The 14,541-nt window shown below is 45.8% G+C and overlaps 1 protein-coding gene and 1 long non-coding RNA gene across 2 annotated transcripts; both read right to left on the reverse strand.

Moving 5' to 3' along the window:
• Positions 1–536: 536 nt before the first annotated feature.
• On the reverse strand, positions 537–756 carry LOC120982132. Its single transcript, XR_005774849.1, has 2 exons — positions 658–756; positions 537–598 (listed from the first exon to the last, which is right to left on the reverse strand). It is a non-coding gene; the product is annotated as an uncharacterized LOC120982132 (long non-coding RNA).
• A 1,522-nt stretch (positions 757–2,278) lies between these two features.
• Positions 2,279–10,187, reverse strand: SPTSSA (serine palmitoyltransferase small subunit A). The gene is made up of 3 exons (XM_040412085.1): positions 9,946–10,187; positions 9,743–9,912; positions 2,279–2,954 (listed from the first exon to the last, which is right to left on the reverse strand). Exons 1-3 carry the CDS (start codon positions 10,170–10,172, stop codon positions 2,851–2,853), a joined length of 501 nt encoding a protein of 166 aa, XP_040268019.1. The 5' UTR covers positions 10,173–10,187; the 3' UTR covers positions 2,279–2,850.
• Between the last annotated feature and the right edge of the window lie 4,354 nt (positions 10,188–14,541).

Genomic DNA, 14,541 nt, shown 5'->3' on the forward strand with positions numbered 1-14,541 from the left:
CACATTTTGTGCACATAACACAGACTCCACACAACGTCAAAAATTCACCTCATTATAAATTGTGACTTTGATTTAAACTATGCACTTATCTGAAAACGTGCACGTTAAAAGCAACATGTTATAGAGCAGGAAAAAACAGATTGATATTTATTATTCAAAAATACGCCTACATTTGGTGTATTTCTGGTGCAACTGCAATGTATCTAGCAATCTGGCTTACATTTAGACTTGCGCTAGATGTGCCAGAGTTATGTAGAGGCCAGTGCCTATTCATAACTTCGGCGTATCCACCACCAGATATAGGGGTTATTAAGACAGATGTCTAAAACGCCGGTCTTAGTAAGTGACCCCCATAGTTTTGTAGAAAAAACATGCAATTTATACCTTTAAATCTATGAATACCTATGGTACAGGTGTTAGATAGCTGTCAGTCACTAATAATCCCCCCCCCCCCCCCCCCCCCCCCCCCGTACCAATAGTTCTTCACAGGGCTGCAGATATAAATGTAAAAATTACTAGTTTCCCTGAATCTTTTCCCAAACTACAACTTTAAGCTTCATAATAGATTATAAACTCTTGCGAGCCGGGCCCTCATAGACTGCCATTGCGACACCATAGACTGCCATTATAAAAATTGTCGCGCGACATTAGTGCAACGTTTAAGTTGCATATTAGCATGTTACCTTGTGATGTCTTTTGTTTTGTACACGAACCCTCTAAATCTATAAAGCGCTGCGGAATATGGTGGTGCCATATAAATAAATATTATTCACGCGTCAGTGTTTTCCCATCAGTGATTGTGAGGATTGGAGCCTCCACAGACATAAGGCTCATGCACACGAACATTTTTTGCATTCGTATACGGACTGTATTTTGATTCCGTATACGGAACCATTCATTTCAATGGGTCTGCAAAAGAGGCAGACAGCACTCTGTGTGCTGTCCGCATCCATTGCGTGACCCCGCAAAAATGATGGGACATGTCCTATTCTTGTCCGTTTTGCGGACAGGAATAGGCATCTCTATAATGGGCCTCCGGTCAGCAAATTGCGGAAGACACACGGGCGGCATCAGTTTTCTGCGGATCCGTAATTTGCAGACCGCAAAAAAACATCACGTTCGTGTGCATGAACCCATAAGGTGTAATGGAGAGATCTGAACCTCTCCTGTGTGTAGAGCCACACCTGGTTTTGGCTCACAATCGCGGATATGTGAATGAGCCACTAGAGCACCCAGACAAACCTTGCTCCACTCATGAAAACCTTGCTTGCAGTCTCTTTAGCTTATAAGGTTTCTTTCACACGGCTGTTGTGCTCCCATGGCCGTACTGCGGCTGAACATGGCGGTTCCGCAATACACAGGACACCGGCCGTCTGCATTGCGGAGATGCGGTGCAGAACGGAACCACTACGGAGTGCTTTCATGGGATTCCGTTCCATTCCGCAAAAAGATGGAACTTATCCTATCTTTTTGCGGAACGGACGGATCGCGGACCCCATTCAAGTGAATGGGGTCGCGATGCGCATGCGTCTGGCCCACGTTCGGTGCCCGTGCCAATCGCGGTCCGCAGCACACGTTGATAGCAATCAAGTAACAGCTGAAGCAAATGAAAAGGATGGAAGGACAAATCATGTGCACCTTTCTTCATGCCAGCTGTCCCCGAGTAAAGGACTTTAAGGCTACGTCTACACGTCGACATTTGTCGCGCAATAGGGCGGAACATTTGTTGCACCAATGTCGCACGACAATTTTTATAATGGTAGTCTATGGTGTCGTACTATGGTGTCGTGCTTCTGCTCTCCTCTCACTTCAGGGGACCTATTCTGGAGACAGGAGAGTCAGAGAGGTCACACTTATACGACATTTGTGGCATCTCCTATGGGTTTGCCATAAATGTTGAGATGGGACAATCCCTTTAAAGGGAACCTGTCACCAGGATTTTGGGTATAGAGCTGAGGACATGGGTTGCTAGATGGCCGTTAGCACATCCGCAATACCCAGTCCCTATAGCTCTCTGTGCTTTTATTGTGTAAAAAAAACGATTTGATACATATGCAAATTAACATAAAAGAGTCATATCTTACTTGTGTGACCAGAGAAGAGTCATATTTTCAAGCTCTGACTCATCTCAGGTTAATTTGCATATGTATCAAATAGTTTTTTATACACAATAAAAGCACACAGAGCTATGGGGACTGGGTATTGCGGATGTCCTAGCGGCCATCTAGCAGACCATGTCCTCAGCTCTATACACAAAATCCCGGTGACAGGTTCCCTTTAACAAACATGAAAGTACAGCTGACATTCAATTTATGTTAAAAGGGTGAGGGGGGGGGGGGACACATAAAAATAGTTTAAGAACAGGTAGACAAAATATTACTTTTAGCATAGAACTGCACAGAGGTCCTGTGTTTGGTTTTCCTCCATAATTAACAAAATTGTGTACAAACTTGTGTTACAACATATGTACCAGTGAGACCATAAGAAAAAAAATAATGGACTGTAAAAATAAACCAAAAGTTAAACTAAAAATAAATTTACAGGGCAATATTAAAATATCTACTGCTTTCAACAAAACATGTGACACAGAAAATACTGCTCTCAGCTCTGCCAGAATAGCATTGTTCAGCAGTGCTCTCGAGTAGTGGGACCAGCAGGATGAACTTTAAAGAGCGTCAATTGACCGTGCCAATAGGAGAAGGTCTATGGCAGTTTTATTACACTGATCCAATCTTGGCGTCTTCTTAGCATGACATGGCAATGCCAACTTCTCTGTTTCAGTCTGACACCAATAATGCCCAAGACTGACGCTCTGTCCTTATAGGCCTTGCCATGGAAGTCCCCTTTGTGTCACTGAACAATCTCAAAGTAGTGTAAAATTGCGAGAATGTGCTGCGGCATAAAAATATATCCTGTATACAAAGCCATTCCAATGATTGAGACCAACATGGAGTCTGAAAGGAAATTGGTTAAGGAATTTAACCCCTTAGTGACAAGCCTGTTTTTGGCCTTACTGACCAAGCGTTTTTCTTCATTTTTTCATCGTCGCGTTCCAAGTAGGGTTGTCACAAAATTTTGATTTGTTTTCAATACCATAAAAAAAGTATTGCGATACCAGATACCACGCAAAAAAAACACCAAAAAAGCTGCATGCATTCCGCATTTTATGGAACGTCCAGCCTATAATAAAAACAATCCTATTTCATTTTTTACTTATTTTTTCTGTTACGGCGTTCACCGCATAGGAGATTTTTTTAAAATATTCTAGTAGTTTGCACTTTTCGGACGCAAGTAATTTTTTTTATTGTTTATATATTTTATACGTAAAATTATGAAAGGGTGATTTATACTTAATATTTATTTTTTTACTGTTTATTTAATAGCTATTAGCCCCCCTTAGGGGTAGAACTGGGATCTGTTGATCCCTTGTCCTAGTCACCCTAATAGAGCTCTATTACGGTGACTAGGACTTCACACTCTCCCTGCTGCCCTGTGCATAGTGCACACAGCAGCAGGGAGCTTACCATGGCAGCCAGGGCTTCAGTAGCATCATGGTTGCCATGGTAACCGATCAGAGCCCAGCGGTTACACTACTGGGGCTCCGATCAGAACCTACCACTGCACCAACAATGAGGAGGAGGGGAGGGGACCCTGTGGCCACTGCCACCAATGATTTTAAAGGGAGTGTTACCAACCTGACCGGTTTTAAACCGATCACATAGTTTAGTGGGACACAGACATGACACAGATGGTGCCTTTGTTTCATTTTTCCGATCATCCAAATCACCCAGAAAGTAGTTTTTATGATATGCTAATAAGCCCCTCGCAAATCCCCAGGGGCGGAGAGTTTGCTGAAAGTGCCCAAGTTCCCCTGCCTCACTCGCACCTAACTCCGCCCCTCAGTAAACTCCGGCCAGCCCTGTGACATCATATTTCCCTATAGGCCGTTTGCGCATCGCTGCCGGGCCCGGCCATGCGCACTGCATATCTCTGTGCCTCTGCCCAGTGGGCCCAGGCCCGGCAGTGATGCGTTAACAGTATATTGGTCACTCAAAATGATCAACATGGTTACAAATATGCTGTGAGAAGTGATCCTAAAATCACAGGCTGTGGTCATTTCCAAACTTGAACGATCTAACAGGCCTTTTTGAGTCACTGATGTGACGCTACCTGTTCACACTTGATCTAAAATGGCATAACAATCTTTGTGTTGGCTAAATAGACAGGGAAAGTTTGTACTGGACACAAGACGGTGCCTTTCAGATCTTCATAGAGTAATCCAGAAACATTCCAGTCTCACAGGTTGGATGGTTTAAGAGATGTCCATTCTTAAAGCGGTTCGCCCATCTCAAAAGTTGGGGGCATACCGTTAGAATACGCCCTCCAGTGCCCGAGAGGTGAGGGTCCCACCTCTGTGACCTGCATTTATCTCTGGAACGGACCTCACAAGGTGAAGGAAAGAGGACTGCGCATGCGTGGCCACCCTCCATTTATTTCTATGGGAGTGCTGATATAGCTGAGCAGCGTGCTCAGCTATTTTTGGAAGTCCCATATAATAAAAGAAGTGCGGCCACCTCTCCATTCACTTCAAGGGGGCTGATGGAACCTAGGTTTTTCCCCACAGCACTCTGATAGAGGCCATCTACTTATTTCTATAGTTTGTATGTTATTCCCTTTAGGCTCCATGCACATGAACGTTGTTTGTTTCAGTGTCCGTTGTGTTTTTTGTTTTTTTTACGGATAGGATGCGGACCCATTCATTTCAATGGGTCCAGAAAAAATGCGGACAGCACACCGGGCAAACAGTATGTCCGTTCCATAGCCCCGCAAAAAAAAAAAAAAATAGAACATTTCCTATTCTTGTCCGTTTTAGGATTTGCTACAATGGATCCCCCCAAAAAAAAAAAAAAAAAAAAAAAAGGCATACGGACCGCAAAACACATACGGTCGTGTGCATGTAGCCTTAGGCCTCATGCACACGACCGTTGTTTTATTCCGTGTCCGTTGTTCCGTTTTTCTGCGGACCCATTGCCTTTCAATGAGTCCGTTGAAAACTCGGCTAATGCACCGTTTGTCATCCGTGTCAGTGATTCCAGTCCGTCAAAAAAAATAAAACCTGTCCTATTTTTTTATCACGAAAACGGTTTGCGGACCCATTCAAGTCAATGGGACTGTGAAAAAACGCGGAGGCACACAAGATTGTCATCCGCGTCCGCTTTTTCCTATCATTTGCATGGCAAACTTGACTTAGACTTTTTTTTTACTTTCCTTCATGTCTGGTGATCCTCCAAAAATAAAGGAAGACACACGGAAACGGATCACGGAACAACGAAACCCCATTTTGCGGAACGGAACACAACAATAGTCGTGTGCATGAGGCCTTACACTGCACTTAAATATTCTTAAATGTACTTATGTAATTTTTTTTGGCACGTCATGTGTCAGATAATATATGAACCTCTATAAAGAGGCTCTGTCACCCAGATCAACGCTACCCTACCAGGCAAACTAAAAAGAACATCAAATATTCTTTAAAAAGATGAATATAAACATAAAATACATCATTTAAAGGGAACCTGTCACCTGGATTTTGTGTATAGAGCGGAGGACATGGGTTGCTAGATCACCGCTAGCACTAGAGTTGTTGCGATACCAAATTTTTGATTCGGTTTCGATACCATGAAAAAGTATTGCGATACTCGATACCATTCGATACCACGCGAAAAAAATAAACAAAAAAAGCCACGTGCATTCCTCATTTTTAAAAATGGCGAATCGCGCAGTTTTTATTTTATTTTTTCTGTTCCGGCATTCACCACCTAGATTTTTTTTTTATATTTTAATAGTTTGGACTTTTCTGACGTGGCGATGTAATATGTTTATTTATATATTTTATATGTGAAATTGGGAAAAGGGGGGTGATTTATACTTCATATTTTAGTGTTTTTTTTTTTTTCACTTTTTATTTAATAACTATTTCCCCCCTTAGGGGCTAGAACCTGGGATCTTTCATCCCTTTTCCTATTCACCCTGATAGATCTCTATCAGGGTGAATAGGACTCCACACTGTCCCTGCTGCTCTGTGCTTTGTGCACACAGCATCAGGGATGTTACCATGGCAACCAGGGCTTCTGTAGCGTCCTGGCTGCCATGGTAACCGATCGGAGCCCCAGGCTTACACAGCTGGGGCTCCGATCAGAAGCTGCCACTGCACCACCAATGAGGGGGAGTGGAGAGGTCCCTGTGGCCACTGCCACCAATGATTTTAATACTGGAGGGTTGAGAGGGGCCGGCGCACTGTGCCACCAATGATTTTAATGGGATGGGGGGATTGAGGGGGGGGGGCACACTGCACCACCAATGATTTTACCCCTTTATACAGGAGGCGGGTACTAGCAGATCACTGCCGCTGATCGCAGCTCCCTGTCAGGGGCAGGGTGCCGGCAATGCGATTCTGCTGCCGGCACCCGCCTCCTGTATGTGTTAAAGACTGACTACTGTATATGAGTCCAGACTTTCACTATTAGGCCACACAGAGCGGCGCCCAGCGATGTCTCAGCACTCACCATTTAGTCCTGGGCGCCGCTCCGTTCGCCCGCAGTGCTCCATTACTGTCTCCTCTCCTGCTCCACATGCTGCTGATTACTATCGGAGCGATGGGAGGAGACATCAGCTTCACTAGTGGGCGTTCCTTCTCCCTGGCTGTAGCGCTGTCCAATCGCAGCGCAGGGAAAAGGAACGCCCACTAGTGAAGCTGATGTCTCCTCCCATCGCTCCGATAGTAATCCTATCATTGGTGGCGCAGTGCGCCCGCCCCTCCTCCGCCCCTCTCTTCTCATTGCCGCCCCTCCTCCACCCCCTCTCTTCTCATTGCCGCCCCTCTCTTCTCATTGGTGGCGCAGTGCGCCCGCCCCTCCTCCGCCCCTCTCTTCTCATTGCCGCCCCTCCTCCGCCCCTCTCTTCTCATTGGTGGCAGCGGCAGCAGCACAGGGGGAGGGAGGACAGCTTCCTTCTCCCCGTGCTGCTGAGAGAGAACATGAGCGCGCCGATAGCAGCGCGCTCATGTTCAGAGATACTAGACTGCGCAGCAGCGCAGCCCAGTATCGAAAAAACGGAAATCCCGGTATCGTATCGATACCGGGACAAAAGTATCGATTGGGTATCGAAATTTCGATACCCGCAACAACCCTAGCTAGCACATCCGCAATACCCAGTCCCCATAGCTCTGTGTGCTTTTATTGTGTATAAAAACCGATTTGATAGATATGCAAATTAACCTGAGATGAGTCAGAGCTTGAAAATATGACTCTTCTCTGGTCACACAAGTAAGATATGACTCTTTTATGTTAATTTGAATATGTATCAAATAGTTTTTTTTACACAATAAAAGCACACAGAGCTATGGGGACTGGATATTGCGGATGTGCTAGCGGTGATCTAGCAAGCCATGTCCTCAGCTCCATACCCAAAATCCCGGTGACAGGTTCCCTTTAAACAATAGGTATTTTTATGATGAAGCACTCAGTGGCTACTGAGAACCAGTACTATAAATTACAGACCAGGAGTCATCATTATTTGGGAGCTCCTCTTTCACCCCACCTGCAGATTGGTTTTCTCCTTGGGGTTGGTTCACATAAACGCTGTGGATTCGCTGTCGCAGATTTTTGTGCAACCAACGTAGATGAGACTTTAAGAGGAATCTGTCAGCTCGGAAACAGCCCCTGAACTAGAGTACGTGGTGTACAGTGTAAGTGACACCGAGTCCAACTATGTCATTTTTATCTTCATATTCACTTGCATTCTGACGCTGTGCTCCCACAAACAGGCAATGAAATGCCTTGTGAGGACTCCTCCGAGTCCTCCCCATTATGTGGGTGAGCTCAGGAGTCCTCTCAATGCATTTTACTGCTGGTTTGTTGCAGTACAACATCATAATGCAAGAGAGTACCAATAAATACGTTACCGGACTCTGGCACTTCCATGATGCTTCGAAGCTGACAGATTCCCTTTAAGAAAACCAGCCGTGATATAAGTGGTTTCTGTATGTTACTTCCAGTGTGGGTGTACCCTTAGCTTTCTCCCTAGGAGACAACTGTCAATCACTGGAAGCAGGTGCTCATGACTTTCCTCGGTTAGCCGTGACTCATCCATTAGAATTAGGCTTGAGCGAATCGAGCTTCGGATCATAGATCTGAAGTCGATTAGTTCAAACACTTCGTTTTAATACTGTCCAGAGAGCTGTCTTCATACAGCATTAAGTGTCCATTCACACGACCCGCAATACACTCGGCCGGCACCCCCTATAGTCCAATGCAATTGCGGACAAGAATAGGACATGTTCTATTTTTTTGCAGAACCACGGCCCGGAAGTTCAGGGCCGAAGTCCAGAAATTTGGGGCCCAAGCTCCGGAAATGCGGATAGCACATAGTGTGCTCTCCGCATCTCATTCTACCCCATTGAGAATAAATGGGTCCACACCCGTTCCCGATACTGTGGAACGGATGCGGACGTCTGAATGGAGCCTAAAATGTACTGCCTCCGAGACTTCGGTAAATAAATCCGGTATTAATTTCTACATCTGTAAACTTTTAAAATTAGGAGTCTGAAGTCGGGTTTGGTACTGCCTGGTACCTCTGCACCAAACCTGACTCCGGATTGCTAATTTTCAATGTTTTTAGAGCAGCAGAAATAAAAACTGAAAGGAATTTTGCCCCCACAGAGGCAATACATTTTAATATTGTTCGAGACAGGTCTCTGTACAGCATTTGAACGAATCAGCTTCGGATCTATGATACGAAGCTCGATTCGCTCAACACTAATTATAATAGCAGCTCTCGCCAACCACTTAAAGGGGTATTCCGGTTATATGAAGTTAGCCAGTATCTACAGGATAGGGGATACCTATTAGATTGGTGGGGGTCCTACGGCTGGAAACCCTGTAACCTGTGGAGACCACTACCCTTCCCCAAATGACCAGAGTGGCCGGTATCCGTGTTTTAAGGACTGCTAATGTGCATGAGTCCTAAACCTGATGTCTGTGACATGTGACGTGCCCTGAGCTGACACTAAGGGCTCATTCTGACGGCCGTAAGTGTTTTGAAGTCCACAAATTGCGGATCCGCAAAACACACAGCCAGCCCTATACATAGAATGCCTATTGTTGTCCGCATTTGGACAGGTTTTATATTTTGTGGGGCCACAAAAGGAACTACAGATGCAGACAGTTCTGAAAGTTTTATACGGTCGTGTGAATGAGCCCTAAGGGTACGGCTACACGGAGACAGCCGCTGCGGCCAGGATCTCTGAGCTGTGGTGATCTCATAGAAATGAATGGGATTGAAGCATCTGTTGCTGGAGCAGCAATCCCATTCATTTCCACGGGATCCGCGCTACTCAGCGATCCTAGCTGTGACCAGCGTCGATCAAAATTGTGTTTTAAGTAGGCGTCCAGGGTTCGAGTTACCGGAGAATGCCATTATGGATTCCGCTACCAGGGACATAGCGGGAAGCCTATAAGAGGCACTCCGTCATAATTCCGTGGTAGCGGATCCATGACGGGATTTCTCCGATAACCGGAACTTAAAACACAAGTTCATTCAACACTAGCCATTCCCTAACAGTTAATGGCCGCCCTTACCTAATAATGACTGCAGTAATCCCCATAGGTGTAATGCTGGCGCTTCAGAAAACCCTACACCTCTTCACCGGCCTAGTACATGCCACTACTGAGATAAAGGATACTGAAGATAGTCCTCTCCCACGGCTCCAGCATGTACAGAGCGGTCACCAGCAGGTACTGGTAATACAGCCACGACATCTGCTTCCAGGCGCGGCCCAGAGAGCCCTGAGCTCCGGCCTCACAGGAGACCTTCATCCTCGGATAGCAGCGGAAAACCGACGACTCAACCTGTTACGTAACGAGAGACCCAGCAGTAAACGACTAACTTCCCAGTCTCACCGCCTCCTTCCGGGCAGTGACGTAATGGTCACCAGACCCTGTGACGTAGCTAGCTACCGCCCTTTCCTGGTCACGTGACCCGCGGTCAGCGAGTGCACGGGGAGGGGCGAGTCTGCATGAGGTGATCCTTGTACAGGGTGCGGCTCTGCCGTTGGTCAGTAGTGTGTGCTGGGTGACAAGCGGCCTCACGTGCTTCTCTGTCACAACAAACATGCTTGTTGCTGGGTTGTGTTCACTCCACTGTCTACTACATATGTTTCTTGTAGGTTCCTTTATGGGCGGATGTATTAACCACTTAGGGGCATACTAAAAGGAATGACAGAGTGGAATGCCCATAGAGAATAGTGGAAATGTCATATTTGAATTAGAGACAAAACCATTTGACATATCTAATAATTATTTATCAGACATACTCTCCAAGTTCAGTGGGATTGTTACTGTTTTCTGCAGAATGACGAGGGTGAATGACACAAAGGAACAGCTGACTAGGGTTGTTGCGGGTATCGAAATTTCGATACCCAATCGATACTTTTGTCCCGGTATCGATACGATACCGGGATTTCCGTTTTTTCGATACTGGGCTGCGCTTCTGCGCAGTCTAGTATCTCTGAACATGAGCGCGCTGCTATCGGCGCGCTCACGTTCTCTCTCAGCAGCACGGGGAGAAGGAAGCTGTCCTCCCTCCCCCTGTGCTGCTGCCGCTGCCACCAATGAGAAGAGAGGGGGTGGAGGAGGGGCGGCAATGAGAAGAGAGGGGCGGAGGAGGGGCGGGCGCACTGCGCCCCCAATGATAGGATTACTATCGGAGCGATGGGAGGAGACATCAGCTTCACTAGTGGGCGTTCCTTTTCCCTGCGCTGCGATTGGACAGCGCTACAGCCAGGGAGAAGGAACGCCCACTAGTGAAGCTGATGTCTCCTCCCATCGCTCCGATAGTAATCAGCAGCATGTGGAGCAGGAGAGGAGACAGTAATGGGGCACTGCGGGCGAACGGAGCGGCGCCCAGGACTAAATGGTGAGTGCTGAGACATCGCTGGGCGCCGCTCTGTGTGGCCTAATAGTGAAAGTCTGGACTCATATACAGTAGTCAGTCTTTAACACATACAGGAGGCGGGTGCCGGCAGCAGAATCGCATTGCCGGCACCCTGCCCCTGACAGGGAGCTGCGATCAGCGGCAGTTAACTGCCGCTGATCTGCTAGTACCCGCCTCCTGTATAAAGGGGTAAAATCATTGGTGGTGCAGTGTGCCCCCCCCCCTCAATCCCCCCATCCCATTAAAATCATTGGTGGCACAGTGCGCCGGCCCCTCTCAACCCTCCAGTATTAAAATCATTGGTGGCAGTGGCCACAGGGACCTCTCCACTCCCCCTCATTGGTGGTGCAGTGGCAGCTTCTGATCGGAGCCCCAGCTGTGTAAGCCTGGGGCTCCGATCGGTTACCATGGCAGCCAGGACGCTACAGAAGCCCTGGTTGCCATGGTAACATCCCTGATGCTGTGTGCACAAAGCACAGAGCAGCAGGGACAGTGTGGAGTCCTATTCACCCTGATAGAGATCTATCAGGGTGAATAGGAGAAGGGATGAAAGATCCCAGGTTCTAGCCCCTAAGGGGGGAAATAGTTATTAAATAAAAAGTGAAAAAAAACAAAACACTAAAATATGAAGTATAAATCACCCCCCTTTTCCCAATTTCACATATAAAATATATAAATAAACATATTACATCGCCACGTCAGAAAAGTCCAAACTATTAAAATATAAAAAAAAAAATCTAGGTGGTGAATGCCGGAACAGAAAAAATAAAATAAAAACTGCGCGATTCGCCATTTTTAAAAATGAGGAATGCACGTGGCTTTTTTTGTTTATTTTTTTCGCGTGGTATCGAATGGTATCGAGTATCGCAATACTTTTTCATGGTATCGAAACCGAATCAAAAATTTGGTATCGCAACAACTCTACAGCTGACAGTTGCCCATAGCAACCAAACAGATTGCTTTGTTAATTTTTCAGAGGCTTTTTTTTTTTTTTTTTACAAATTAAGGGTATACGCACAGGGGCGGATTAAGTGCATAATAGGCCCGGGGCTGTCTACCAAACTGCGGTGCTTCATGGGCGCCACAGTCTCTTCTTAGGCCATATGACATCTTCAGACTAAAAAAAATACCCCAAATTGGGTCTTAACCACTTACCGCTAAGCTAACGCCGAAAGGCGTCATCGCGGCGGCTCCCCCAGGCTACGCTAACGCCGATTGGCGTCATCTCGCGTGAGCTGAGATTTCCTGTGAACGCGCGCACACAGGAGCACGCGTTCACAGGAACGCATAGTGCACAAGTTCTTCTGCAGCCTGCTGGCCGCGATCATTGGCTGGCAGGCTGTAGATTTTTGAATGGACGAATGAAATGCTTATATCAGACGCTATTTTTTTTTTTGGAGTTTTGAAATAATTTTATTTTGAATCATGGCAGAAAATACAAAAGATACATCCACCCCACATTGGGGCACTTTTTTATACCAATCATATAGCCAAGAATGAAAGCATATTTAAGTACCATCAATTCAGGGGAAAGGGAGGGGGGGAGAAAATTAAAATAAGGATAATGAGGGTTAAGATTGAGAGGGAAAGGGGGGGGGGGGGGGGGGGGAAGGAGAGGGGTAGGGGTTACTCCTACATCCCAGACAAGAATGCTATATAACTCAGACTATTATTAGGTTGAAAAACCTCTATACTTTTTCCATGCGGACCATGTGGCTTCAAACACCTGTGACCTTTTGGATTCCCACCCAGCAATCTGCTCCAATCTGTAGATTGCATCACACTTCGTAATCCACTGGGAGATAGAAGGGGCCTTGCGATTCTTCCAATTAAATGCTATAAGAACCCTTGCCGCCGCCAACAATTGACCCAGCAAGGAAATTATATGTCTATTCCCTTTAAATTCTCCCAATAACCCCAACAGACATCCCTTAGCTGAAGGAACCAACTTTACACCACTAATCTGTGAGCATATTGTGCAGATCCGTGTCCAATACTTGGCAATATCAGGACAAGTCCACCATATGTGCACTAGCGAGCCCTCTGCGTTGAAGCATCTCCAGCATCTTGAGTCACATTCTGGGTATATATGGTGCAATCTTTGAGGTGTGAAGTACCATCTTGTAATTACCTTATAAAGGTTCTCCTGCAATTTGACACATCTAGATACCCTTGGTGTGATAGAACAGATCTGCTTTATTTCCCTATCTGAAAAAAGGATATCTAAATCCTTTTCCCATTTGCGGATAAAACCATATGTGTCGGGTCTGGACTGGGAGACCAACATAGAGTATAGCCGCAAAACTTTTTTCACAGGAGGGGACTTAGAGAGGGTCATTTGCTCAAATTGAGTCGTAGAAGCCCGTGTGGAAATTTTCTTTTTTCCCAGGTATTGTTTAATATATAATTTGTGGATAAAGGATAACTTTTGCAATTTAGGATGATTGTCCCATCCTTCTATTAAGTGACCTGCCGGATCTAATAGGTCAACCAATTGGAATGACAGCTCCTTAAGATCGCCTGGCAAAGTAGAGCCAAATAAATCCCCAGAGCTCCATAGAATGTCCCTGATCTGAAGCACTGGTGACACCTCATGACTTGAAAGTAGCACCTTGGATAAATCCGAGCGCCACCTGTTTAAAGTATTTTTTGTCGTGAGGCTAAGTGATCTAATCTGCTGGGGTATATCTTTAGGGGGAGAAAGAAGAAATGATCTCAGAGGGAGTCTCCTATCACCAGGTTCTGCTAGAATGTCGAGTCTATTCTCTGGGCCTCTAATCCATTCCAGACATCTCATCCCCTGAATTGCCCTATAATATACTTCCATATCAGGGAGTCCCATTCCCACCAACCTATTAGGTTGAACCATAGTCGAGTGCGGAATACGGGGTCTGGATTTTTTCCAAAGAAATCTGGAAAAACATTGTTTCAGCTGGACAAAAAAGGATTTTGGCAAATGAATTGGTAATACTAACATGAAATACAAGATTTTGGGGACTAACACTGATTTTATCAATGTACGCCTTCCAAACCACAAAGTGAAGGGGATACACCAGGAGTCAATAGTGGCTGATATTGATCTATGAAGATTACTGAAATTTTCCTCAAATAGATCTCCAGGGTCTGAGGTTAAATTTACCCCTAAAAATTTAATAGAACGTGTTGTCCAGCCATATCCATACTGCCTTTCCAATAACATCTGCAAGTCTCTACCGGCTGTGACATTTAAAGCTTGGGATTTCGAGGGGTTAATCAGGAAATTTGACAAAATCCCAAACCTCTGGAATAATTCCTGTATAACGGGAAACGCCTCCAATGGATTGGTTATTATAACCAAAAGATCATCGGCGAACGCCGCCAACTGATGGTAGGTGTTACCCACCTTCATACCCTGGATTCTATCCTCCTGACGGATCGTCTGAAATAAGCACTCCATTACAAGGATAAAGAGCAGGGGGGACAAGGGACACCCTTGCCTTGTGCCGTTGCCAATGGAAAATCTGGGAGATATGGTGCCATTTACCATCACACTAGCCGTGGGTGAAGCAT

Source organism: Bufo bufo, chromosome 11 (genome assembly GCF_905171765.1).
Source record: "Bufo bufo chromosome 11, aBufBuf1.1, whole genome shotgun sequence".
In the NCBI taxonomy this organism is placed as follows: domain Eukaryota; kingdom Metazoa; phylum Chordata; class Amphibia; order Anura; family Bufonidae; genus Bufo; species Bufo bufo.

Bases quoted from the DNA above. Each gene is read 5' to 3' on its own strand.
- SPTSSA (XM_040412085.1), bottom strand. From the start codon at position 10,172: ATGTTTGTTGTGACAGAGAAGCACGTGAGGCCGCTTGTCACCCAGCAC. The intron at 9,913-9,945 runs TTAGTCGTTTAC...TCTCGTTACGTA, and splicing joins GAGGCGGTGAGACTGGGAAG to ACAGGTTGAGTCGTCGGTTT. The intron at 2,955-9,742 runs GTATCCTTTATC...ATTTCCTTTCAG, and splicing joins GTGGGAGAGGACTATCTTCA to ACTCCATGTTGGTCTCAATC.